The sequence below is a fragment of the Argopecten irradians genome, chromosome 5 (assembly GCF_041381155.1).
Source record: "Argopecten irradians isolate NY chromosome 5, Ai_NY, whole genome shotgun sequence".
NCBI lineage: Eukaryota > Metazoa > Mollusca > Bivalvia > Pectinida > Pectinidae > Argopecten > Argopecten irradians.
Genome location: NC_091138.1, coordinates 46,824,062 through 46,850,232, shown reverse-complemented (window position 1 = coordinate 46,850,232; position 26,171 = coordinate 46,824,062). Strand labels below are relative to the sequence as shown.

The following is a 26,171-nucleotide window of genomic DNA, read 5'->3' as shown; positions in this document are numbered from 1 at the left end:
GGGAGGGCTAATCAGCTACTATACTGGCTCATCCCTGCAGCCTGTCTCTGATATTACAATCAAACTTCCCTCCAGCATCTTATTACTTAATGTGTTATATCCCTTTTACTGAAGTGGCAAGTTAAAATATTTATCATCTGACGTAACCTATGTAACTTGATACAGCATCGCCCCTGCAATAAGCCATGATAATTAACACTTGAGATACTGGTAGACTTCAGGAGTCCAAGACTCGATAAATATCTTAGCTGCTTTGAAAAGAATCAGTCATGACGGGAAAGGTTATTCTTTGTCTTTTTACACGATTAATATTCAAATTATTTATATATTGGTGAATATTCGTGTATATTTCACAATATTTAAATCAGCTAGTGGTAAGTTCGATTTATCAATTATAACTTGAGTATTACCATATACAATAGTTTAAAAATCAAAGATTACCTTTTGATGAAATTTCTTGCTTAAAAATTCTTAGTATTTGTATACATGCTGAGTTGTTGGCGAACGTATTGATTATTGCTAAAATGTTACTTTGCGTGAGAAACTTCTATTCCATTTTCTGCAAATTTATTATGGCTTCACAAAAAATTATAAACAGTTGTATCCCGTACAGGAGCAGATAACTCTACATTGAAAAATAAAAAGATGGAATACATATATATACCATACAAAGAATTTAAGTGACAGAATTCTGTGGGAACCTGAATAAACAAAGTTATGAATTGATTTCTTGGTAATTAGAATAAATATACCGCCACCTTAAAAAAAATAGACTCGTTGAGAATATCATAAGAAACTGGTACAATGGGGGAAGTAACATGAAGATTAAGTAAGAAATTAGATTTATCCCCGAGCCTTTGATGAAGTGATATTGCTGCTCTGTAGCAAAACATCAAAGAGACGGGAGAGTTGGTTCCCAGACTGGTTCTGAGAGCATCGCCTCACATGGAGCAAGAAGGAGCAAGGGTAGATCACTATATAACAAAATATATATGTGACCTTATAAATAAACGCAGCCAACCAAACCAGATGTTGATATCAGTCTATGAAATACCAGTAGATATTTTTTAAAGAAGAATTAAGTCCTATTGATTATTTTGATCTTTCACTAAAATATCTTGCTGCTGAATTCCCAAAAATTATTTTGATCTTTCACTGAAATATTTTACTGTAGAATTCATGAAATAAATGAAAATATAGGTTTATCGGAAATCACCACATGTTGAAATTTTAGTAAAACAAAGTCAGGGAATTTATATAGTTATTTATATTTTTATCAGTAGAATCTACATCATGCGCATACATTAATGATTTTTAATGTACTGAATAATAATTAAACATTTGTTCATGTAAAATATTTTAATATAGTCTATTATTTATGAGGATGGCAGAATGACTTTGTACTTGATTATTTCAAGCCTAAACAACAGTGAACCGAAAACTGTGACGTAGGTAGTACTAGGTACCATATTAGACAACTGTAAGTTCCGATTCTGTCCTTTTGATACCATTTCCAATGAAAAAAGTTTCACCAATGTTCTTTGTAAACAAATTGTAGATAAAACATAAAAAAAATCAGAAATTAAATCTAACTGTTGCTTTCTAGTGGAAAAATTCCATAAATCAAGGAACATTGAAACTACAGTCACTTGTTTATGCCATATATTTTTAATTGTCAATGTACATTATGTAAAATATTTATAAAGATATTGTGACTGATATAGTGAATAAAACCTATGACGTAAACCACAAAGAAAAGGTGTAGATTAAGGCGCTATTAATCAAGATATATATACGCAGTGCTATAAATATTTTTAACATTATAATCTATATTTTCTGGTTGAGTGGGATTTTGTATTTAATTGGCTGTATATAAATATATACACTTGAAAACTTAACACCAATTATAAAAAGTGTTGGTTTGCAGTGGTTTTAGGTGAAATTTTTATTTTTTATGTGAAAATGAAATATGGTTGTTGCGTATGTTGTAACATTTTACAGGCTAGGTACCGTCTGATGTGTGTGTCATTTTGTGTAGCTATTTAACTTTTTTTTTTGGAAAACCATGATACATATGTACATTTTAAATGGCATGAAATATTACTAGATACGTTTCTTAGTCATCATCGTCAAGTGTTTTCAAGATATATTTACATGGAAGTGAAAGATGACCATGGCAATCTCCCCTACGTAAGGTATGGTCAGTATATATGTATCTATATAAGATACAATTTAGATATGAGAAGTCCATGTGCTCTGTCCATCCTTAATTAGTTGTATCGTGTATCAAGTATAACTTATTAACTGCTGCTGGTTTGATAAAAATAACGAAACCACATAAGCAACATAAATACATGGTCATTACTAAGATTTTACCAGGTCAATAAATGAACTCATTGTTCCCCCACCCCCACCCCTCGAAAATTCATAATGAACTCTTCTAGCTTTTGATTTAGAAGTTCAAATGTGTACAGGGTTGAATAAGTCAAAATAAACCATATCTAATATTAGATGGAAAATGAAGTCCGAATGTACAGGACAGGTTTTGTGACATAGTGAAACTTATGTAAATTATACTTTATGTATTGTTATAATTATATATATACATAAATGTACCTTTATGTATTGTTATAATTATATATATACATAAATGTACTTAGTACGTGATATTCATATGGCATAGCAGCGACTTTTCCGATATTGTGATAAAAAGCATTCCTTTGATAAGGTCAGTTGGTTGTCTGGGATTGTGTAAATTCACACAAATTCACTGAGTACATTTGTTGATTGAAGAAAGAATTACTTACACTTTTATCAGGTTGTGTCATGAAAAAGTTCAGTGAGTGAAAAGTGATATGTCTGCGTTGATGATTAGACGATAGACAGCATGTTTTAATCTGCAGAATGAAACCCGATGTGTGATTTACAGCGTTGTTAAATAAATTACTCTTCAGTATGAGAAAGGTAGCGATCTTTGGACGATACAACGGTACTGTGACATCGGTAGAAAGATATGGACTAGGGCATTCGTAAAGATAGTCGACCATTTAATGTATGCTCTTTGAATCGGCACACGCCCTGAGTGACTGAGCGATTGTCTTGTAGATCTAGATTTGACGCACTTAATGAAGTTGACAACACTGGCAAGGTAGAATCTTAAAATATCCTATGTTGGTTCATTGTCACATGCGCATTTTCCTGGATTTCAACAATAACAACTTAAAATGTAATTAGTACAATTTGGTAATAATTCACTGAATTTTCATGAATTTCACCAATAATAGTTACTTTAAAGTGCAATATTGAAGGCATAAGTTCACACAAAATTTTTTCACAAAAATCACAATAATAATATTGCGTCAGTACAAGTTTGGTGGTATGTTTGTGGCACCACAGGAAATTAATTTCTTTTGGGAGACTGTATACACTTTGGTAGAGAAAAATCACAGAATCATAACATTTTGATGTGCGTGTATGTATATGGGTGAACAGGTTTATTGTGTGAGGTGGCTCCAAGGGCTTCGACTGCTGGCCAGCTTATCAAAGTACGTAGATAGGCTAACAGGTCTGATAAAATACTATCTCTGTTCTCAAAGAACATGTATAGTCCACGAATACTGGTACAATTAGGCCAGAGAGTTGTATATCTCTGTTCAAATTACTCATTTTATTATCATCATTGCAATGATTTTATCAGTAAGAAATTAAATTGAAACAAAAAGAAGAAAAAAATAAGATGAAAATGAAATAATAAAAGTGAATTTTATAAACAACAAAAAATGTAAATTTTATATAAATGATACAAAAGCAAAATTGGTTATGCAATAACAATTTTATAATTTTTGTAAAGTTTTGCTGAATTGTTTTGATTCAAGATACAACAATTTCTATAGGCAGCTCAACAAGGGTTTTGATACTAAAGTGACCAAGAATTTATAGCATGTGATATTATAATTCGGGAATGCGGTGTCTGACATATAAAGTCTGTTAAATTGAGAAAATGCATCATGCTGTCACATTGAACATGGTGATCTGTAGATTTCACCACAATTACTCTTGAAAGGACAATTATATTGTGGTTTAAACATGTTGACCTGGCAATCTCCGAGGTCAAACTGTTCATAAACTGGTGACAATGAAAGGAGCAGCAGCTAGGAGGGGGGCCGGCCACTGTGACAGATCACTTGATGGAAATAATGGTGTTCCTCAGTAAGGGTCAGTTTGTGGTATTCTCCAGGGCAGAGATGCATGAGATCATATGACAAGTCCAGATTACGAGCACTTTAATCTTTAATACAAATATTACAGCCATTTCATTTTATAATCGTTGGTTATTTCTGTAGACTTATGACTGTGTGGAGGTGCACGACATTCATCAGTTAGCGACTGGTTATTTCATTACCACGCTTTGATGAGTAGTTCTAAGCATTAGCTAACTTCCTTTGGTCCAATAGCCTCCACAGAGCTGCTGTTTTTGATGTTGCTTGTCGGCAATTAAAAAATTGGGAAATTTTCACTGCAAAAGATCTTTGGGCCTGTGAAAAAAGATCAAAAGATATTTAGAGTTTGTTTTTAACTGGTCCCATGTAGATCTATATAAACTTGGGTAGCTGTAAGTTGACTAATCAAGCGGTCAGATATTTGACTTACCCTCAGCCAGCATGTCTCCCAGTCTTTTTGTGTTTCCTAACTACAGAAAAAGCTGAAGGCTTTCCACAAAAAGTTAGACCCAGATCAATCATGTCGAGTTTATTGGGATTAGATCTACAAGAAAAGGTCTTAATTAACAATAATTACCAACATTAAAAAGAACTCAAAGACCAAAAGATATATTGAATTATGCCTCCCCTTGATCATGGCCTGTGCCGGAATTTGCATGATAATGGCGATGGTTAGGTTGTGTTTCTGAGTTTGGTTTGATGTTGGTTGTAACATGTTTCTCAGTAGTCTTTTGTCGCGTTTGATGTTTGTGCAACATCCATATCATCCGTCGGTATTGTCTGCAGTCACAGGCTGGCCAGGCCAAGGGGAGGAGCTTGTCGTAATGAACTAGGGTATATGCTTACCACAAATTCCACCTAACCTGTCTCTAGGTAAATCAGAAGTTAGTACTACTGTCAGCACGAGTTGTCCACCACCTCAACATTTGGTAATGGTGCTACATAGTACCTCCAGCCCGAAATTTTCACCTTCGTATTTCATCTTGTGCTGAGAGTTTTACTTTCGTGCTATATCTGTAGCCAGGTGAAACAGGAGGATTTCCTTTATAATTTATACTAGACAGGTAAGTCTGATGTGATGTTCGAAGGCGAGTAGACAATTCATTGTTCAGCTTCATTCAGACTTTATCAGAGCATTCAGTTTGTTCTCTCATTGGATCTTGAAAAAAAAACTTAATTAATATTCAGCTCATTATATATGCTTCCATAATTTAAAAAAACAACAACATGAAAGTGAATTTGAAATCGTCTTAATGAAAGTGAGATTATTTTTTTTCCTGAGCTGTAATTATTATTTAAGACAACAGTTGGTCCCTTTATTATGCAAATATATTTTAGTATCGGCGGGTTTTGATACAAACCAAGCTGTTTGTTGTGTAGTGTACATGTGGTTGGTGGGATTTTTGTGATGAATTCTTGAAATGGCAATCTCATTTGGAAGTAAGAGGTTTAGGAAATGCATCGCCAATAAAGAAAGAATTTTAGGCTGGGTATCAAATATTGTCAATTTGCGGATACGTTACTCTTCTATGGGATATTTAGTTATATTAATTGAAATGGAATCGTTATTAATTCTCAAAGCTAAAACGTGTGAAGACCCGCAAGGTTATTAACTGGAAACAAATTCATCTAAATAAAACTGGAGGAAAAAAATCTCAAACGTTTTTTCAGTTGCTCTTTCAGGACTTAAACCTCTTTTACCTTAAAGTTCCATTTTATCACCATTACACAATAATATCCTTTTAGTATTTGAGCGATAATATTTCTGAGGCAAGGCAGTGCCATGATAAGGTGGCTAGATTAAATGCACGCCTCACATTCTGTGATATAATCTCATCATAAAATGTAAATGTAATTGAAGTGGGGACACATTATTATTGAATTAAACACACTAAATGCCTGAGCTTGTGCAGCTTCGGCAAAACTCTCCTGTGCTACCATTATTTAAATTAATTTAGATAGCCGCTAAGATTTTATGCCGATGATACAATCGTAGGATAAAGATTTTTTTTGCATGATTGTGACAGCAATATCATAAAAAAGCGTAGTCATAGGACAAAATCTTTCTTGCAAACACAAGTTTAATTTGGTGAGGGGAGAAGGGCAGTACTATCTTGATTTTAAGTTATAAGGTAGGCATTAAAACAAAAGTACTTGCAACATTTACCGAACATAAATTCCATCCATTATAGAGATTAATGAGAAATGATGCTGACATTGTCAGATTCAGAATTCACTTGTCATCAGCCTTATATGGTATGTACACTCCAAGGCTGGGCTTCAGGTCAAAGGTCAAAAGAAACAAAGACAATAGCATCTGGGTCGTTGAGAGGTTTGTTATTGTCTAGTGGTCAGTACATATGACCCCTTGACCAGTATATTTGTCATGTGTCTTGCCCTGGGGGTCGAGTAAGACACATCAAAGCCTGGGTTGTATATACAGTCCTTCCTTATTACTGGGTCACTCAGCTGTGAAATTATTTATTATCATTATTTTGAGGTTGGTCTTTGTTGGGAGAGGCCATCTTTAATTTCAAATTAGACTTAAAATGAAACGGGGTATCTTTTATAATGATGGGGAAATTAAAAACTTTTAAGAAGATATGCTGTTTTGATATGTTTATTGCATTCGTTGAATGATTCGATTTCATGGCGGACTCCAGTGTGAATGATTATAATATACATTTGAAGGTAAAACATTGTACAATATGCAGAATGACACGACGACTTCAACGTGTTCTATTTTTATATGCTTACTTCAAAGGACAGAATATATATAGTTAAGTGATCATGATTTGATGCAAATGTTAAGAGGTTTTTCGCCTCGTAATTTGCGTAAAGCTGTTTAAATTTATCATATCTTCGGTTTTATAAGTTATGCTGATGTTATGTAACCGTTTGGTAAACTTTTGAGTGTTCATGCATGCTTAGGTATAATTTAATTATATATATATGTTAGTGATAACATGGGATTCTATGGGACTAAACAATAAATATGAGAGCTTATGACTATATTAATTATTGAAATTATATTAATTAAGCTATAACACGCTGAATGCCGGTACCTATCGGATAGAAACATTTATTAACGTAAAGCTATCATGTTTGTTAAAAACTATGAAGCATACACTTCAAAAGAAATCCCTTCTGCGATACACAATACAATAATTATAACAGAATGTCTGAGAATTACTTACACGCTCTAAAATTGTTGATACATTTCCATCGTTAAGAAATTTCACTAACCAAACGCAGCGTATAAGAGTAACTATATAAAGGTGAATATCTATATTTATTAACCTGTTACTATATAAAGGTGTAGATATCTAAATTTATTAACCTGTAACTATAGAAAGGTTTAGATATCTAAATTTATTAACCTGTAACTATATAAAGGTGTAGATATCTAAATTTATTAACCTGTAACTATATACAGGTGTAGATATCTAAATTTATTAACCTGTAACTATATACAGGTGTAGATATCTAAATTTATTAACCTGTAACTATAGAAATGTGTAGATATCTAAATTTATTAACCTGAGAACGGTTTTAGGTGGACATCAGGTGCTGTGTAAGTAAAAATGGTATACCCGGAATGCGAGTCGAAATGTTAATGGTGTGCCTAATGACTTATGTGTCCAATACTTGTCTCCTATTTACTGAAACTTTTCCCTTCGTAAGCATCTAAAAGTAAAGAATGCAGAATTAATTTCTTTCTGGAATTGTCATGACGATTGCTAGTCCATATTGCCCCTTGATATACTCCTGAATATGATATTTTGTGTGGGTTAATGTTGCCGGAGTTGTTTTGGAGAAAGTCTATCGCTATACATTAATTTAGATGTGATGGGGAAAGTTGGTTGGGTTAAGCTTTAAAATTGTTGACACATGTTGTAATGATCGTGTAATTACTGGCTTACAGGTGCCGTCTCACATTAATTATCGTCAGGATTTTATAATTTTGTAAATGTACACACTGAATTCTCATTAGTTCTCACCAGAATATAATATAAGATAATATAGATTCGTTGTCTCAAATTTATATTCAGTTTCCTTTTATTGGACGCTATAATTGGAGTAGGTAGCAAGTATTCTCAATTTTACACCATTTAAGGAAATAATGAATTAATTAATTTGACATTTATTCTAGCTGAAATCCAGATATAACGAATCAAAACCAGACTTTCTTTTCAATTGCGGATAATATAAAATTATAATAATTCCGTTAATTAATAATTAATAATTTTGTTATTTAACAAATACCGTAATTGTCTCATTGATGAAATTAATGCTTCTGTTAAGTTATATTTTATGATAGAAATCAAATAGTTTGTGTGCTTTTTGTGTTATTGAATTATCATTTCTTCATTGTAATTTGCAAGATTATTTTAAATTAGTCATTATCCAATAAATACACACAAATTAAACTATTAAGTCACAGAGCTTGTAACAAATAATACAATGGACGTGAAAAAGTTTTCTATAATTTTTCCGTGTCCGTCATGCAAAAAAAAAAAAAGTTTTAATCCAAGTATTTGTTGAAATAAATTTACGATGGCTAGTTGATTAATTATTGAAATTTAATTAGACATTAAAGGTGAAAATGCATTAAATTAATAATTTCTAAATTAATGATTTCACAACTAAGGACTATAAAATACTGGTATATGATAGCTCTTATATCTGTACATATTTTTACAAAGCGGTGAACAAATTGTTTGCAATATTCGGGGAATCTCTGCTTCATATGACACCAACACTTTTAAGAACGACCACTTGGGGAAAATATTTGGATGAAAACAAAACAGTTTGGGAGGGGCTGGCCAATGCATCCTGTTGTTAATGTAGCTAAACTGCCATTATTAACGTCTTAAATCATCTAGCAAACTTGGTGACGGAATCGCCGATATCAATTTAAAAATCAGCAATAGGTGAAATATGCGTAAATGAACAGTTTTCATTTATGAAACGAATGTATGTAAGGCATGTGTAAGTGTGTATAATGGTTTTATTGTGCTTGATCATGAGTATGTATATCAAAAGTATGTAATGTTAATTTGGGAGCTGGATGGAGGCTGCTGAATTATCTGTATTGTTTGTAGATTTGTAGTAACAGAGCTATTGTTTGAAGTGCGGGGTTTAATCACGAGAGATCACAGACGAGGGGCAAAGTGATGTTAAAGACAGGAAATGTTAATAGGGTGTTATTTCAAAGTCCGGTTTTACACTTGTGTCATCTCGTAAAAGATCGAGATATATTCATAATCACATGGTTTCAGTGAAAGTTCCCTACATATTATCCTTTAGAAAAATTAAAATCTAAAAAGCCTTGGGTATATTATTTATTGGGAATGTATTCTCGTGGTAATAGTAAGTTTAAAATGATCTGAAGATGACGGTCGTGATTAGCGCACTGTTACTATCGTGTTTTAATCTCTCATTCATAGTTTAAACTGTGGCTCTAAAAGTGACGGTGAAAATAAAATGTTCCTGTGAGGCATTTCTCCCGGAATGAGTCATTCACTGTGTGATTAACATTGATGATATAGATTGTAGGGAGTATTAAAGATTTAGCTTTGTAGGATTTTTACCTGAGCCCCGTCCTCCCGTCACAGGTTCAAACCCCCTCCCTCCTCCCCCTGTGAGTGTGGCCGAGGAGGCGCTGGGCCAAAGTTGACCTACCTGTTTAGGTGCCGACAATAGACAAAGGGCTATTCGTTCACCTGATACTCCTGCGCTTTGATGTGGGTGACTGAACAAACACAGCGCCCTGCATTTGTGTAAGGGGATATTATACCCACAGATATAGTACTAACACTCGCTAACTCACCTGTTGCCTGATTTTCCTTTGAAGTTCATTTTCAAGGAAAGTTGGGTGTGCATTTGGGTAAATTAAACCCTAACTGGGCATCTATAATGTGCAGAACTTTTTACCTGTGTCGGTAATGAGATTTTAAACAGGTATATGTATCTTAGGAAGTCGTAGTAATTTTGTCAATTTGATCCTTTTGACGGAGTGTACCTGTTTTTGATCTGTTTTGTTGCTTTATTTCATTGTTAAATGGTTTAAATTAGTCGCCCAGTGGACACATGAGCGAATATAATTGATCTTAATAGAGAATGAAACAAAAAACATTATAACCATTTAAAATCATAATCTTGTATGAATTCTTATCATCCGTGTTGTTCTACCTGATTTGTTTTGAAGTTAAAAGTTTAAAAGTTAAAGAGTAAATGAGCAGAAAATATTTCTAAAGAACGTTAGAATTTAGATAGGATTGAAGTGGGGGCAGTACAAAGTACTCTGTGAACTAGTACAAACGATTTGGTTACTTTGAGTCATGCAGAAGGTAGCAATGTACAGTAGATTTCCTATAGAATACCTTTAGAATCCGAGGTAATGTATTGTCGATTTCCTGTAGAATTAGAGGTGACAAATTAATGTACTTGGTTCAAAATGGAATTCAGTAAAATTTAGTTGAATTTTTGGATAGTTGTAGGTGTTAGCAATCTCCTGAAGATTGTCATGGTAGACTTTCTGTATAATTAAGGGATATGGTGAAGTGACAAAAACTTAAAATCATATGTGATTCTCTTTTACCTGTACAGCCAATTCAAGCTTGCAATAAAATTTTCCTGAGGACAAAGGTGGATGGTTCAACGTGTAGGAATAACACCAACAGTATTGAGACAAATGTGAAAGCCAAGTGTCTGAAGAGTACGAACCATCGGCTGTATTCCTGAAAATCCTTGGAAGTTGTTAACAAATTAATATTTTGAGGGTTCCCTTGCAGCTTGTTATAGATTCTGATTAGCTTAAGGTCAAGTGTTGGTAATAACAGTGTGTGAAAATGACTGATGCTGAAACTAATCTCCTGCTAGAAGTATGTATAACATCTTTAAAAAAAAGTTTTAATTCCGAGTTTCAACAGGGCTCCTTAAATAAATAACTCCTGTTATGAGATTTAGTCGGCTGTGAGTTTGAAATGGGATATTTGAGAGCTACAGAGTAGGCACGTGTCATTTTGAAGTTTATTTAAATTTAAAACATTGTGGTTTTAAGGAGTTAATACGCCTTGATTCATCATAGCTCTTGTAATTAGGTTCATACAAGTGTGGTGGTGTGTTACACATAGTTTTAACAGTAACATGTGCCTGTCTTAAAGGAATTAAAGTACTTTAACCACGTTCCTAAGTACTTCATGTACAACTATCCCTATTATAGACTGGATAGGAAGTATGGAATTGTGATTAACTTAATTAAGATGCTGCTGGTTATTGCACAAATAGACTGACCCCTTGATTATTGTTTAAAATTGTTTATTTTACTCACCATGTATAAACAGCAACAGTCAGACCTTACATGTTTTGATATTGAAATAAAGACAGAGTTTCCAGAGAAAAAGCACCAACCTACAGCTGGCATAATCTGGTTACTGTTCCACACCTCTATAGACTGACCTTAAGTTCTTAACCTTTAACCTTGAGGTCAAGGTCTGGCTACTTCTGTATGATTATTATTATGACATTGGTCATGGTACCATTGAATTGCTTGGTCATATGGTCAAATGAAATATTACAAAATCTTTTCATACTTTTGTTTTGATTTGAACACTAGCAACTGCTTGTACTCATGTCATGGTCTTATGACAATGTCTTACTACAAGTGTTGTCATTTCATGACAAGGTCTTGGTTCCTATGTCATGGTCTTATGACATTTAGTTGTTAGGGACTCTGGGTATATACTGTGCAATGACTAAGTATGACTAATGATGTACAAATGTTACTTGTACCGTCATTGAAGGGACATTATCTGTGCACAAGTCTGATAGTAGCATGTCATGGTATTATGACGTTTACTGATAGTATCTGTATGTCATAGTATTATGACATGAACTGTTGGTAGCTATGTCGTAACATTTGGTCTGTAAAGTGTCTGGGAGTGTAAAGTATGACATGTACAAGGACATTGAGTGTGGAGATATTGATTGTGGTTGATCCACTTTAACTACATCATCAAGAGGACCGGTGGACTAGGTGAGTCAGGTCACTGAGTGCTAAACCAAACGCCATATATATGGTACCACAGTGTCTTCAGTGACATCCGATTGTCCACGGTTGCGGGGTGGTAAAGGTGACTGACATTTTAATTGCTAAACCAACGCCATATTGTACATGGTACCACCTTCTGACATCAAACATTTCAAATGGTCCACAGTGGCAGAGTGGTTAAGGTGTCTGATATTACAGTTCATACAAAATGTCTATGGTGACAGAGTGGTTAAGGTGTCTGACATTTTTTCACTATCCTTTCTGAGTTCCACCACTGGGTTACAAGTTTGAGTTCCATGCGTGGGAGCTAGTATATGTACTAATATATGGTTGTTACTTTTCTCCAAGTACTCTGGCTTTCCATCACCCTGTCTGGCATGTCTTAATTTATATGGTATATTATACATACACCAAGTCAAACCAAACCTTTCAATTACACTTGGGATGTAAACCAGTAGAGCTAGAAATAAACAAACAGCTATATTATATAACAGGATTCGTTGTTATAGATGATAAAGAATATGAAATGAGTTGTAAATTAATTTTCATCTATAAAACGACACCTGATTTATAAAGGGTTCACACACATTGACACAATGCAACTAAAAACCTATTTATAGATAACCGTAGTATTATACTACTTACCAAATATGGAATGAGAAGTCACGATTAATGGGTTAAGAAGGCATTGGAAGCTGCAAACATCCAACGAGAGAGTAATGCTTAATTGCTAATGTATAAAATGCTTACTGACATTGGGGAGTCACTGAGAGACATAATAACATTTGTACTTCTAAAAGGTCACGCTGAATTATTTATTTGAGCTGCAGCCTTCATAATTGATGAGATTGATTCTAAAGATTGTGATTAAATTCCACTCTTTCAACTCAAAGGTAGCTTACGTTTTAATTTCATCATCATGAAAGATTGATATGGTTTCGGAGACATCAACACCACAGGAATCTGGCGGTTGACTTTGATACCGCTTGTTTTATACAAACAGCTTAAAACAAACAACAAATGCCGACATACTCACAATCACATAGGCCATCTAAATATTTCCTAAGTTAATTTTCAGGTGGAAAAATATTTAAGCAATCAATTTTATTTTTTGAAGGATAATGTAAAAGTTTGTGATGTCGGTAATGAAAGGGTCGAATCTGTAGGCTGGCTGCGGAAGCTGGAGAAATAGCAACAGCAGATGCATTGGGGGGAGATTGTGCCCCCCTTTTCTACATTGTGGCCGTCTTTCATCTTCTCTTTGATGTTTGAGTCAGCGGCTTCAAATGGAGCAACATCTGAAAAAGTTGGCAACTCAAGTGGCGGTAGTTCAGATGTGCAGTTTAAATTTTAGCATTGATATGAAACATGGGAGGATTTTGTCATCTTAGACTGAATTTGTGCTGGTGAGGTGGAGCAGGACTACCGTTTAGGACGGCAGACTTTTATTGTTATAATTAGGATGGGAGTCTCCACCGCCTTTGATGTCTCCACTCCAGTCTTGTTATAACTTCGCTGGATGGGAGATGTTAGATAAGCTGTGCTTTCCTCACTAATATATCCTAGTTTTTCCATCTTAATACATAATCATTCAAGTTGAGTGTCAAAAATGAAAAGTTTTAAAGTTTTCGAATCATTGACTTTTGAAAAATCACTCATCCATACGCAGCAATAGTCTTAAATGGATGGATTTAAAAATTTACTGCCGGTGAATTGGAGATAGGCTAGCTATATATAAGGTGTTATAAAGAAGTTTGTCACTGCATTGACGTTTGCGATTTGTGTGGATTCACACGTTCTGACAGATGAGGGAAATGTATAAAACTGAGACTAGTCTTTGTTTTAATTCAAACTAACTTACTTTATGGTCACTTGCGACTGACAATCCCGTGTTTTGGAGGAATTTTGTCACCAGATCTCGCAGGGAGTTGGCTAAATGTCAGGTGCTTGGTGCCGATTGATTTTTAACAGAGCTTCAGAGGGCAGACTGTCGCCCTGTGTGTGTTTGATGTTGTGCATGTGGAGCTTCGACTACGAAAAACTTAATAGGTTAGTTTGATAAAAAAAATGATTTGGTGTTATTGCTATGACAACTACACTACATTAATAGAGAAGAGCACCGGTGTTACTAATTTTGCGCAATTAATTAGATTTTATGTAAAGTTCTCTTTGATGCTTATATTATATTTTTGATGTGTAATGTGTGATATTGTCCATTCAAGATACAATTATGTATAATTTGAATTTTTGTATGAGCCTTTATGGTAGTATTTTCTCACGTCATTGTGTGTGTTCGGGGCCTTTTTTGTTGTGAAATAAAGGTCGGCTTTTGAAGCGGTACACTCAGCTAAGATAAATTTGGTTATAATACAGAAAACTTCTTGATTTCATAAATCAGCCATGGCAGAATGCTTTACTAAAAGTTTAAAATATGTAAATTGATTAAGGAAAACATATGAATTTCTTTATCGTTGGTTATATGATTAATTGTATGCAGATTATTATTGGCATAAAGATTTTCTTTTGTTGAATATATGGAAATATTTTATTGTTGCACAAATTTTAACATTTTATATGTACTTATTTGAATGGATTTTAATGACATTTTATGACGTCCATGTTTTACTTCAATATTGATTAACAAAATATTTACATATTATAAACAATTCTTCAAATAGTCCAATTAACTTCTTATTTAAAAAATTAATTGCTCCATATTTATATAACTATTTAATTCTGATTTGTGATTTATTTAAAAAGAGGTTGAAATTAAGTCATTTGTTTTCATTATCATTTGGATATATATTTTGAACTAAAATTTAATTTGTCTATTAGCAAATTAAAACAAGAAAAATAAAAGCAGAAAAAACGGTATTTCAATAAATAAATGAATATTAAAAAATCATTAAAACAAGGGAAATGTGAACTTCCTAAAATGAGATAAATCACTTCACAGGAGACAATCATTTCAAGGGAAATAATCAATTCAGGGGTTGCAATCACTTTGGGAAGAAAATAACTTCAAGGGAGATAATTCCTTCAGGGGAGATAATCATTTCAAGGCAGATAATTACTTCACTTGTCATGGCAGTCATATTTACCTGGAGAATATAGGGAGATCACCTTTATTTAACTGTAGACGACAAATATTAATGTAGCATGGATAAATAGAAGGAAATGATCACAAACCTATTGACTTAGCAAAGAATTTGAACTGCCAAAGGAAAACAAATAGCCTTGCTGTTTCGGCTGTGTGATGTGTCCATGGGGTGGCAAAAGGAGGAGCACCAGTAAATGGCAACAGTTTAATATACCTGGTGAATATTGATCTTATCGCTTAATTGCCTAGTGTTCTCTTTATAACAAAATACATGAAAAGAAAAGTTATGTCATAGTTAATGGGTAGATAAGGTGAACGTCTGTGTTTCTTTTCATCCTCTTAGTCCAGCCTTAATAACAGCACATGTCAGAAAGCAGTTCTGCAACCTGATAAAAGTATTTTATTAATGATATCTAAATTTCAAACAGAAACCAAAGAGGTCTTGATTGCTAATTTAAAGATCAAGGGAATTCTTTAAATCTGAAATTGATATACTTCATAGCCATTATTTCTTGTGTCTTTTGCTTCTTTTGGTTTAAGAGGTAAAACAATCAATTCCCAATTTTACAACCAATTACTACATGTACTTGGTAAAATGCTATATGGTGCACCATGCTTTTCTTGCATTTGAAAATCTGAATCAGTTTTAATATCTAGGTGCCATTTGTGATAAAAATATATTAGAAATGAACAAAAAGTGGACACATTTTAAAGTGAATAGAGAAATGTGAAGTTTAGGGAAAACTTGTTTCCATTAATGTGTGTAATTGTATATACCAAGTCAGTGCTAAAAGGACATGATAATACAGAATATATTAATCCTTACATTGGCTGATATTATCTTTTTCAGAATGTAGAAATGTGATTATTGTTAAGGTTATCTGGGTGCTTATGAATATCTCAGCATCGTAGTTCTACTTATAGAATTAAAATAAAGCAAATGAAAACGATACGGTCTGCGAAATTATGTAAAATCCTGTCATCTAGATCCATGATATATTTACTCTTTGTCGCCCATTTCTTCTCAGATACTGTTTCCATTTATACCTTATGTGTAAGCTAGTGGTAAAATTATTTTACAGATTTTTGCTTGACTAGAGTATTATTGCAGTATCTTTTGTTGTCTCTACAAGTACAGCAGATATTGTTATAATTTGTTAATTGATAATAAGCTGAAATATCAACTTGTAAATATTTAAAGAAAACAAATGAAAATGAGAAAATATTGGTTATATTATCATTGCTTTAACCAGAAAAGTTTCCTTTAGAAGTGAAACAATGAGCATAAAAATTAGGAGTTCAGTTTAATATGTGAATTAGGAGGTCAGTTGAACATGCAATTAGGAGGTCAGTTAACATTATATTTTGTGAAATACAGTAGAAGTTACAGATTGATTTGTATCAATTGTTAATCCTTGCAAAATTAATAGAAGATATGCAGAATTATGTGAATGTAATTGAACGTTTATTACACGGTAAATGGACTTTCCCCTAGAAATCACAAATCGCCTGATCAAAAAAGTAAACAATGGTGAAAGATTATGCAGATAAGGGCCTTTGTAGCATTTTAGTTTTACCAGCGCCGGATTGCATAAAAAATGCAGCATGAATTGCAGGACAGCTGAGGTTGTGATCTGACAAGTTGTGGGCAGTCGAGATCAATAACCTCGAGTTTAGCCATGGAAAATCATTACACATCTCTAACGCTGTATTAACTGACCTATTGATTGTTTGCATTACTGTATGATTTTTAACAATCATCATAAGGTAATTAGCTGAACATCGTCAATTGAGTCGCGGCTCCTTATAGATTGCAGTGGTAGATCAAACCCCGACATCAAAGCCACCGCGTCTCGTCTTTAACAAGGCATGATATGTGCATGTAAATTCAACTATATGCAACCGTCAATACTAGTTTTGTTGATTTGGTTTTTTTTAAATTTTTTTTCTTACAATGGCCAAGTTTGTGAGTAAAGTGGTAATATTCATCCGATGGTGGTTATAATACATAAATATGTGATACAGTTTTAGGTAAGCTTTACTTTGTAACAGTGATACAACTACATGTTTAGCTAGCACAGTTTGAAACAGACCCTCTGCATGTTTGTCCTGTGTAAAGAGGCTTTCATCTCTACAGTTCAAACGACCTCTGGGAAGGGGAGGGCTGTAACCATGGAAACGCTTAGCATTTTCCCCTTTTTTAGCAATTCAAAATCATGGTAAATTGGCTTTGATGAATTTTTAGCATGCTTTAAAATGTCCATTGGAAGCTTCAGTATTGATTTAATGAAGATTTTATTGAAAGACCAATTTTGTCATTATATGTTCATCTTTCTTTGTATATTTTATGTGTAATTTAGTCCAATAGTTTATGAAGCTATTATGTAGAAATTTGTTTAAAAATCATAATATAATCATAATTTATCTTGCGTTCATTAACATATGAATCTATTGTTTATAATTACTTGAGATATATATCTAATCTCAAAGGAATTGATGAAAAATACAATTTCATAAATATTTTAATTTTCATCCATTTATTATTAACAAAACAGTAAAATTTGAATAATGAAATGAATAAGAAGTTTGCTTTATAATGTGTGTATTTCTAAATGAATCATAATTTTGTAAGTATAGTATTGATCAATTATATATTATAGCTATCATTTTATTTAAATTATATAATGCATATAATGCACACATCGGTATGTAGATTATAAAGTGATTGAAATGTGAACAGCACTTAATATCGGGCAATTATATAGGCTATTGGGTTTACTATGAAATGAATTGCATTGTTGTAATTGTTAGTTAGTGTGCATAATTTTGTCGGGTACAGATCAGAATTTTAGTAAGAATTTCTGATACACCTGCTTAAGCTATTAGAATTATATATTCTGTGAGTTTGATATTGAATTCAATATTTGATTTTCATTTATATATGTATGAATTTTATACATAAATTTGAAAATTTTGATCCTTCTAAGAAATGTAGTAGGGGATATGTTGCATAATTTACCTGTAATTACTTTCTTAACCTTTGTTTTTTTACCTGTATTTATTTTAATTAGTTGTTTTCATACATATAAGGTTATTTCACATACATTTTACATGTTAATCGCATAAATAAGTTTTACCTTTATTTACACAAATATTACCTTAGTTTTATGTATACATGTTTTACCCATATTCACAAAATGTTTTACCTGTATTAACCTGTGTTTTACTTGCCATTTACCTGTGTGTGTTACCTGTCATTTACCTGAATTACACATTTGCTGACACATTATAGCTGTAGCTGCTGTATCAAACTTACATGTTGTGTGTCTGTATATGGTTAAACTGTTCTACCTTTCGTTGTGTGAATATGTGTATACAAGTTGTTGAATTAGTAGTTGTAAAACTTGATAATGGTGTGATTGAAATATCGGGTAATCAGATCCCGTCATTATTTAAACATTTCGTGTATGTGCGACTGGATCAAGCAATCAAATGACATTGATACACTGCGCCCTACACACATTCACAGCGGACAGCTGTACCGTTAGTCCTAAACAAAACCTTCTGTGTTAATTAGTATTGTTTAGTCACACTTTATTAAGCTGTACATACACCTTTTATATGGCTTAATGGACTCGGCCACTTCTGGACTTTTCTACAACTATTTTAGCAATCTGATATGGTGATAAACACAACCATGATACATAGGAATGCAAGTCATTTACATATGTCTCCGATTTAGAATAACAAATTAAAATGCCTCTCGGGATAAATCTGAAAGTTAAAGTTTGATTGTTTTATTTATAGAATAAGGCATTTTGTAAAATTTTGGAATTCTTAAACTACTTTATTTTATTTGTAAAGGAATGCAAGTCATCTTTATAACTAAAATTAAGATAAGAAATTGTGTGAATTTGGCGCTTTGGTATTTTGGAAAGAATGTCTGCCTTACAGAATGGGTCTCTGAAAAATTGGATATTTTTTTTATATATTTACAGGTAAAGGTGGGAATCAAGGACAAGATAGAAATGCAGGAGGATTTGGGTACTCTGTACCCTATCAACCCTACCCCAACGGCACAAATAATTTGGTAAGTACCTGCTGATGTGTGGACAACTGATCAAAGGGACACAACTCTTGCGAGTTTTGTATCCTGTAGCAGCACAATGCTGTTACATCTAGCTGTCATAATCTATTGATGTTGTCACACTGCTCTGGTGTGTCAGCTAATATAATACCTGGTAATGGTGAAAAAATATGGCTGCGTAGTGGGTCTTATTCAGGTACAGGTACAGTCTTTTGATATCATTATCAGATATATAAAACTACCATGTTTTTGATTAAATGAATAATATATAGAATGTGACTGATATTCAGAGACAATTTAATTTCATCTGCTTTTTTTTTTTTTTTTTCCAATGACAAAAAAGGTAAAATGGTTACAGAGTATTTGCATCGATCTATACATTCATCTAGCTCGTACATAAAAAATCTTTGGAACTTCAAAATTCTTTTATCCAATCTTGTTTTAAGGATAAGGTAAGTTTGTAATCAATCAATCAAGGGTTTAATTTCATTCAAATGATATTTTGTTTTCTTATTTGTGTTAGTAAGGTCAGATTTTATAAGTTCAGCTACATGTAAACCCCGCCCTCAAGCTATCATGATGTTCAGCCTTAATTTACATGGCAGTTATAATTTCTAGACACTACATATCATATTTTTAACTCTCAGGCGAACAATTTATTTTAAATAATAATTTATACCTTTGTCAAATTTAAATGCTGAAAGCATTTCAGTGTTCTATTTAATGATGTTTTTTTTTCCTCAAAGTATATTACAATATTGTATAATTTAATTAAATATGTTAAACTCATTTCTATTGGTTAGAAGTTATATTTGTATAGACAGGATGAATTTACGTTGAGTATTATGACGTCATACACAAAGAATGATTTTGCGGTAATTTTAAAAGCGGCACCATCATTGGCCAACCCAATCTACTGTCTAAGATATCATTGTTTTATTGTAAAAGTAAAAGTAATTAAAATCATGAAAATTAATGCCTAAATATTATCTGAATTATTCATATTAAATTATAAGCATTATTCTTACTAGAATAATATTTTTTGGGTTGATGAACTCATTCACAAAAAACAGGACATTCTTCATAGAATAATGCTTAAATATTTTGTTGTCCATAAATATACCGGTACTGTGATTCTTAAAGGAATTCTTGAATTCTTTACTAATTCCTTTTCTGAATAATTGCTACCCTGGTGATTTAAATGAGATATGAAGAAAATGACTTGTCCCCCTTTACATACCCGTAAATTTACCAGATTCCACGAGACTCTGCCCAGCATTGTACAAGCTATTTGTACAAGCTATTGTAGTTGAACAGTAAGTTTGAGCGTCATTATCTTGCTATTATGCAAGTATGCTATTAAGAATGTTCATTTACATTCTAATGCTGGAGAGCTGATGTTAACGTGACAAATGTAAAAATCATTCATACAAAATACATTATGTAGAAGTAGGGGTTATGTGTCTTGTGACACGACCAACTATATCTGCCGTCTCCCTCACCGGCCACAAACCTCAGCTCGCCGCAAAAACTATCAGCTGTAAAAATCCTCACAAAAACGTATTTATAGATCTGAATCTGACAGAAACATAACCTGACCGCCGTGTCATAACAGGTTGATGGGTACATAGAAAAGACCATTAAATTGAGATAAATAAAACACTCAGGTCCTCTTGCTTTAAACAACCATTAAGATATATGAAATAGACGTGATTTCGTAGATTACTGCTCATGAACACAACTAGTGTTTTCTTTCATCCATATTGTTTCAGAATTGATATTAAAAAATGATCAAAGATCTAATTTTCCTTCATGTGTTTTTCTGTGCTTTCTTTGTATTTTCCAGATGAAACATACTTTTCCTAAATGAATGTTACGTTTCTGTGCTTTCTTTGCATTTCCCAGTTGATGAAATTCTTTATTCTTACTTATAAATCGATGGGTAAAATTTCAGATGAATTGGTTCCCGTCACTCAATGATGAATTTAACTGTATTTTGGGCTGCTCCTGTTTAGAGTTTAATTCCCTACGTACAGTTACTATTGGTCAACACCACCTTCTTAGCTAATTTGGCTCAGGACAACTTTTGATTACTTCTAAATTTGAAATTGATGAATTTGGGGGATCAATTTGAGAAATATGGACCTTTAAATTTAGAGAGAATTCATCAATTTTAGACTTATAAGAAAACCTGTTCTGGAATGTTTTAGCTTAAAAACCTTTGTATTATCCATTAAATTGATATAATCATTTCCGGGAGTTCATCACCTTATACCATCATTGATAGGCTTTTAGTATTACACTTGTTTCCCTGTATCTTAACCGCACGGATCGCCGCTTTCAAAACCAGAAACCACATAGAGAGTTGACACTTTTTATAGTTTTCCTAAATAGTGGTAGTGAATGCTATGATATGAAGAGGTGATTGTGAGTGGAAAGGTGAGTCATTCCCTAACCTTACACCCCACCAGATGAAACTTCTATACCTAGAACAGAATAAGCACCTGTACTCCTTGACATTCCTACTGACAATAACCATGCGTTGCTCTGCCCGTTGTCTAAGAGCCGCTGAGCAATCTATATTGTTATTTACCAATAGTACCAGTTTGGCATGTAAGCCTCTTGAACCTTTTCTACAACTCACTGTGGCAGCTTTTCAATTTGGCGCCCCAAGATCTCTCACCCAATCTCTTTCAAACGTGTATAAATGAAGGAAATTGTGACATAGAAAGCGAACCGTTGGTGTGAATAGAAAATAGTGGGCGCAATACAGAGACTATTATAAATTTTAGTTTTAAATATTATCAAGAGTGAAGCCAAGTGTCGATACCAGTACTGCTACTGTATACAAATGTTAATTGAAATTTTACCTATTAGAGATAGGACAATATCTTATAAAAAACCAATTCTATTCACCAACACAGCGGTAAAATATATTTCTATCCCCCAATGAATTAAATGGTACAGTGTACAATTTATAAGGTTTTTTCTTTGTGATGCTGTACATTATATTCGGTCGTTCTCTTACTACTTATAAAGCAAGGCTCACTTGTAAGTTCACTTTCACATTCTGATGTACTGAATAATAGAGAAAGTCAACAAGCTCGGTAATCTTATTACAAAAATTACTATGGCAGGTTCACTCACATCCTGATAAACAATAGTAAACTAAAGCTCACTCCAACTTTATGACAATTGGCAAGTTCACTTCAGCATCCTTGCATTTGTATTTAAGAGAAAGTCAAACTCACTCTCACATCAACCAGATTAATAAAGATCACTCTTGCGCTCTTGTCCTGATGAACTAGAGCAAAATAAACTTTCGATATCCTCATTAACTACATCAGCAAAAACAAGGGAATTACAGCAATGAGCATAATGGCACTCGATCAAGAAAGCTTACTGCTAATTGATGAACAACGGTTATTTTGATATCTTCAATAAAATTTGTTTATCTCTTTAGCAGATGTGAAACAAAAATAGCTTAAGTGATTTCGAGGCAAATTGATCTTAATCGGTTAGAATTAAGACAGCTTAATGTTTAGAGTTCCTGATCTTCGAGTTTTTCCTTGCCACAACTGCCAGGGGAATTAGATTTCTCGGAATCTGCTTTATAAGACGGGGAGGTGTGATTGCCATCTTTACACTGTTTGATTCTCCTAAACTTTCATTTTCTTCCTCGGAATCTCTTCAAACTGCGCAGGTTACTACTGAAAAAGATCTAATGGGATCGGGGCAACAAAAGCAGCAATTTATGTTATCAGCTGGGAGAAGTGATCTCTCTCGGGCAGAATGAGTCGGATTGCGGACGTGATGGATGCTGACCCATCGGGCTATCAGCGAAAAACCGCCATAATCTATATTCAAATTTGTTGTAAAAAAGGCAAAAAATCTATGCTGTCCAAGAGAATTTCAAAGTGTTTTACTTTGTAGCACCATAAAAATGAGCAGGAAATGCTGGATAAAAGCTAGGGCAGACAAATGGTCTTCGCATGGGTGATATTGGCACTTCAACCTGTTAAGTCCAAGTCCCCAAGGCCAGATCATCAAATGGGAAAAATCAGATAGATATTTTTTTTGCAATGGCAAAAGTCTTCGATTAGAAATAAGGTAACTTGAGACGATCATTCATTGTAGGTTTTTGACGTTGATTTGGGATTTAGAATTGAATATATATGTGTTCTTGTATATTGGAAAGAAAGCCATCATACTTAAGGTTTCAGATGTGTTAGCACCAAACATAGCACTTGATATTTCCTCTGTGGGTGGATGCACTGTGTTGGAAGGTTCATCGCGGTACGGCCTACAACACTCAATAAACCGTACAAATATGAAGTGTCAAATGGTTCTCCCACTGTCTCAATTCAGATAGATATATATTTATATATTTTGGATGCCCTCCAATGTATGTATGGTGTTTTTAAGTGCTATTTGAAATCGCTCGACTAGTCTTAGGGCGGGGTATTGTTAACCCCGACACAACATTGTAGTCTATTGTCGTTACATGTGATCGGAGACCGGGTAGGTGGATATGGTAGTAAGTTGGTCTGTAGTTTGGAGGATCTCTGGTTCGAACCCCAGTCTACTCCCCTATAACATTGCACGTCTTATACCCAATGTGCTTGTTAATAAAATGTCATATGTGCTTAAAATGGACATTACAAATAATTACGAGGGGAAAAGAGATAATTATAAGAGAAAGGCTCATTATTCTGTCTTCGCATATTACAGAGTTAGCTCCCTTGTGCGTAGGTATCCATTGTGACATCATTGATTTATGAGCGAAATCAGTCAATATCCAATTAATCGAGAATAAGAAATTATTTCCATGAAATGATTAATTTCTAGTGTTGGTAATGATTAGTAGAATCCTCAGTAATTATTTTTGTTGCACCAGAAGTACATCTTAGTAGTATCTGTTGATATCTGTAAACATATCTACCCCAAGTCCGGAACCCTATACCAAGGAGAGGCTGTCTTTGATTAACTTTGATTGATCAGCTCAGTAAACACAGTCCTGATAAGTAAATTGTCAATTAATGGTTGTGTATTAATTCCATTACCCATTGATTGGTCTGGTGGGATGTGTAAGGGTGCTGGTGGGACAAACTGATGGACTGACGAAGGACCTCTCACTATTCCTACAAGATGGTGATTAAGTGTAGAATCGGCTCATTAAACTATAAATACCAATAGCTCCCCTGCAGAACCTTTTCCTGTAGTCTTCTTATGCTATTTATAATTTGAATAATAATAATTCTTTCGGTGTTAACCTGAGGAAGTGTGTTCAGGTTCTGCAGAACAATATCCATTTAAATATGATCAATGGTCTTATGATAGAAAATACCAAGTTCTTAAATTGAGTTGAATGACAAGTTTGTATTGGGCGAGCTCTGCCCTGTGTCTATGCTTATTTGGTTGTGTTAAGGCGATGATATCTTTTCCTTATGTGTATATGGTCGTGTGAGTGGGTCGGGTCCATTCATACTTTCTGCTCATCCTTTTCTGCGGACCAATTGTGTTTTAGCCCGCCATACAAACAACACAAGCAGGGCTGTTTTACTATCAATCTGTCAAGTGTCATAGCCTAGCAACTGACATGATATATTGGCTGAGCCGTCAGTTAGGGTCAGGGTCAGCAATCTCAAACTACTTAGTATAGACTGGCAATCGGCACACACACATACACACACACCGTCCTCCGTGTAGGTACCCATAGACCTGCCATGTGCTTGCTCCAGTAGTACCTGTACCTTCGGACAGATACATGTGTAGGTGTGAGAACGGGCCACATGTGAATCACACGTACACACAGACGTTAGTACTACAGGGTGGAATCGTGAGGCGTTGCCCACCACCAGTGTCACTCTAGTAGTGAGAGATTCAGCAGAGGATTTACCGTGTGTACCCTGGGGCCAGCATGTGGAGTGATGTGGGACCGCCCCACCCTACCCATCACCTCCGCTTCATCCTCGCCCTCCTCCTCTCCTTGCTGCTCGTCCTCACCATCTTCATCTACCACCACCCTGCATAGACCCATTCCTCTACCCCTAAGTGTCGCGCAGGATAAGGACTGGCTACTAATTCGTACCAGGATGCCTGTGTGTATCTGGCCAGAATCCTGTCTTTTGGGATGTGCACTTAACGATGTTCCCCTCCCGGTAAGTCATCTACTCAAAAAACAAAATTTTGGGTGATTTTTGAGAACATAAATGTTTTGAATGTTTTTCATCCAAATTTTCAGAAGTTGCTGTCAGGTTTAGTGTTTGAAATTTCGTTTAAATTTCTTCTTTTTCCTGTACATCACTGTCATAGAATTTTGCTTTTGAAGTTTCTTTTGATCCCTTTACATATAATTATTCTCTTCAAAATTTCTCTTTCATTTCCTATTGTTTCAGAATATTTCTTGTGTATCTATTTGAATAATAAATTAATTGAAATTATTCAGAATTTCTTAAATCAAACATAGGGTCCTTTTGAAAATAAACATAATTTTGAAACAGTCCATTTTCAATGCCTTTTCTAAATGGATAAACAAATTTGTCCTGGCTAATGACGTGTTTAATGAATATTGGTTTTACGTTTCTGAAAGACATGCAATTTATTTTTACGTCATTGTCAATGCTTAATTGCGGAGGACATTTGAGATTTGTTGGGTAATTTTGTGTAGAGTGTGTGTGGCTCACTTGTCAGTCTCGGAATCTTATC

The 26,171-nt window shown here is 33.9% G+C and overlaps 1 protein-coding gene across 6 annotated transcripts in view; it reads left to right on the top strand.

Annotated features, from left to right (window-relative positions):
- The window catches only part of LOC138324056 (transcription factor 7-like 2), a 55,535-nt gene that overhangs the window by 5,049 nt on the left and 24,315 nt on the right, over positions 1-26,171 (top strand). For 5 of the 6 annotated variants that reach the window (XM_069269063.1, XM_069269062.1, XM_069269067.1 and 2 more), the window contains exon 3: positions 19,375-19,466. In XM_069269063.1, the coding sequence (XP_069125164.1) occupies positions 19,375-19,466 (92 nt within the window). Of the gene's footprint in view, positions 1-19,374; positions 19,467-25,098; positions 25,625-26,171 lie in introns of those variants that run through there. The other variant, XM_069269064.1, reaches the window with a different exon arrangement.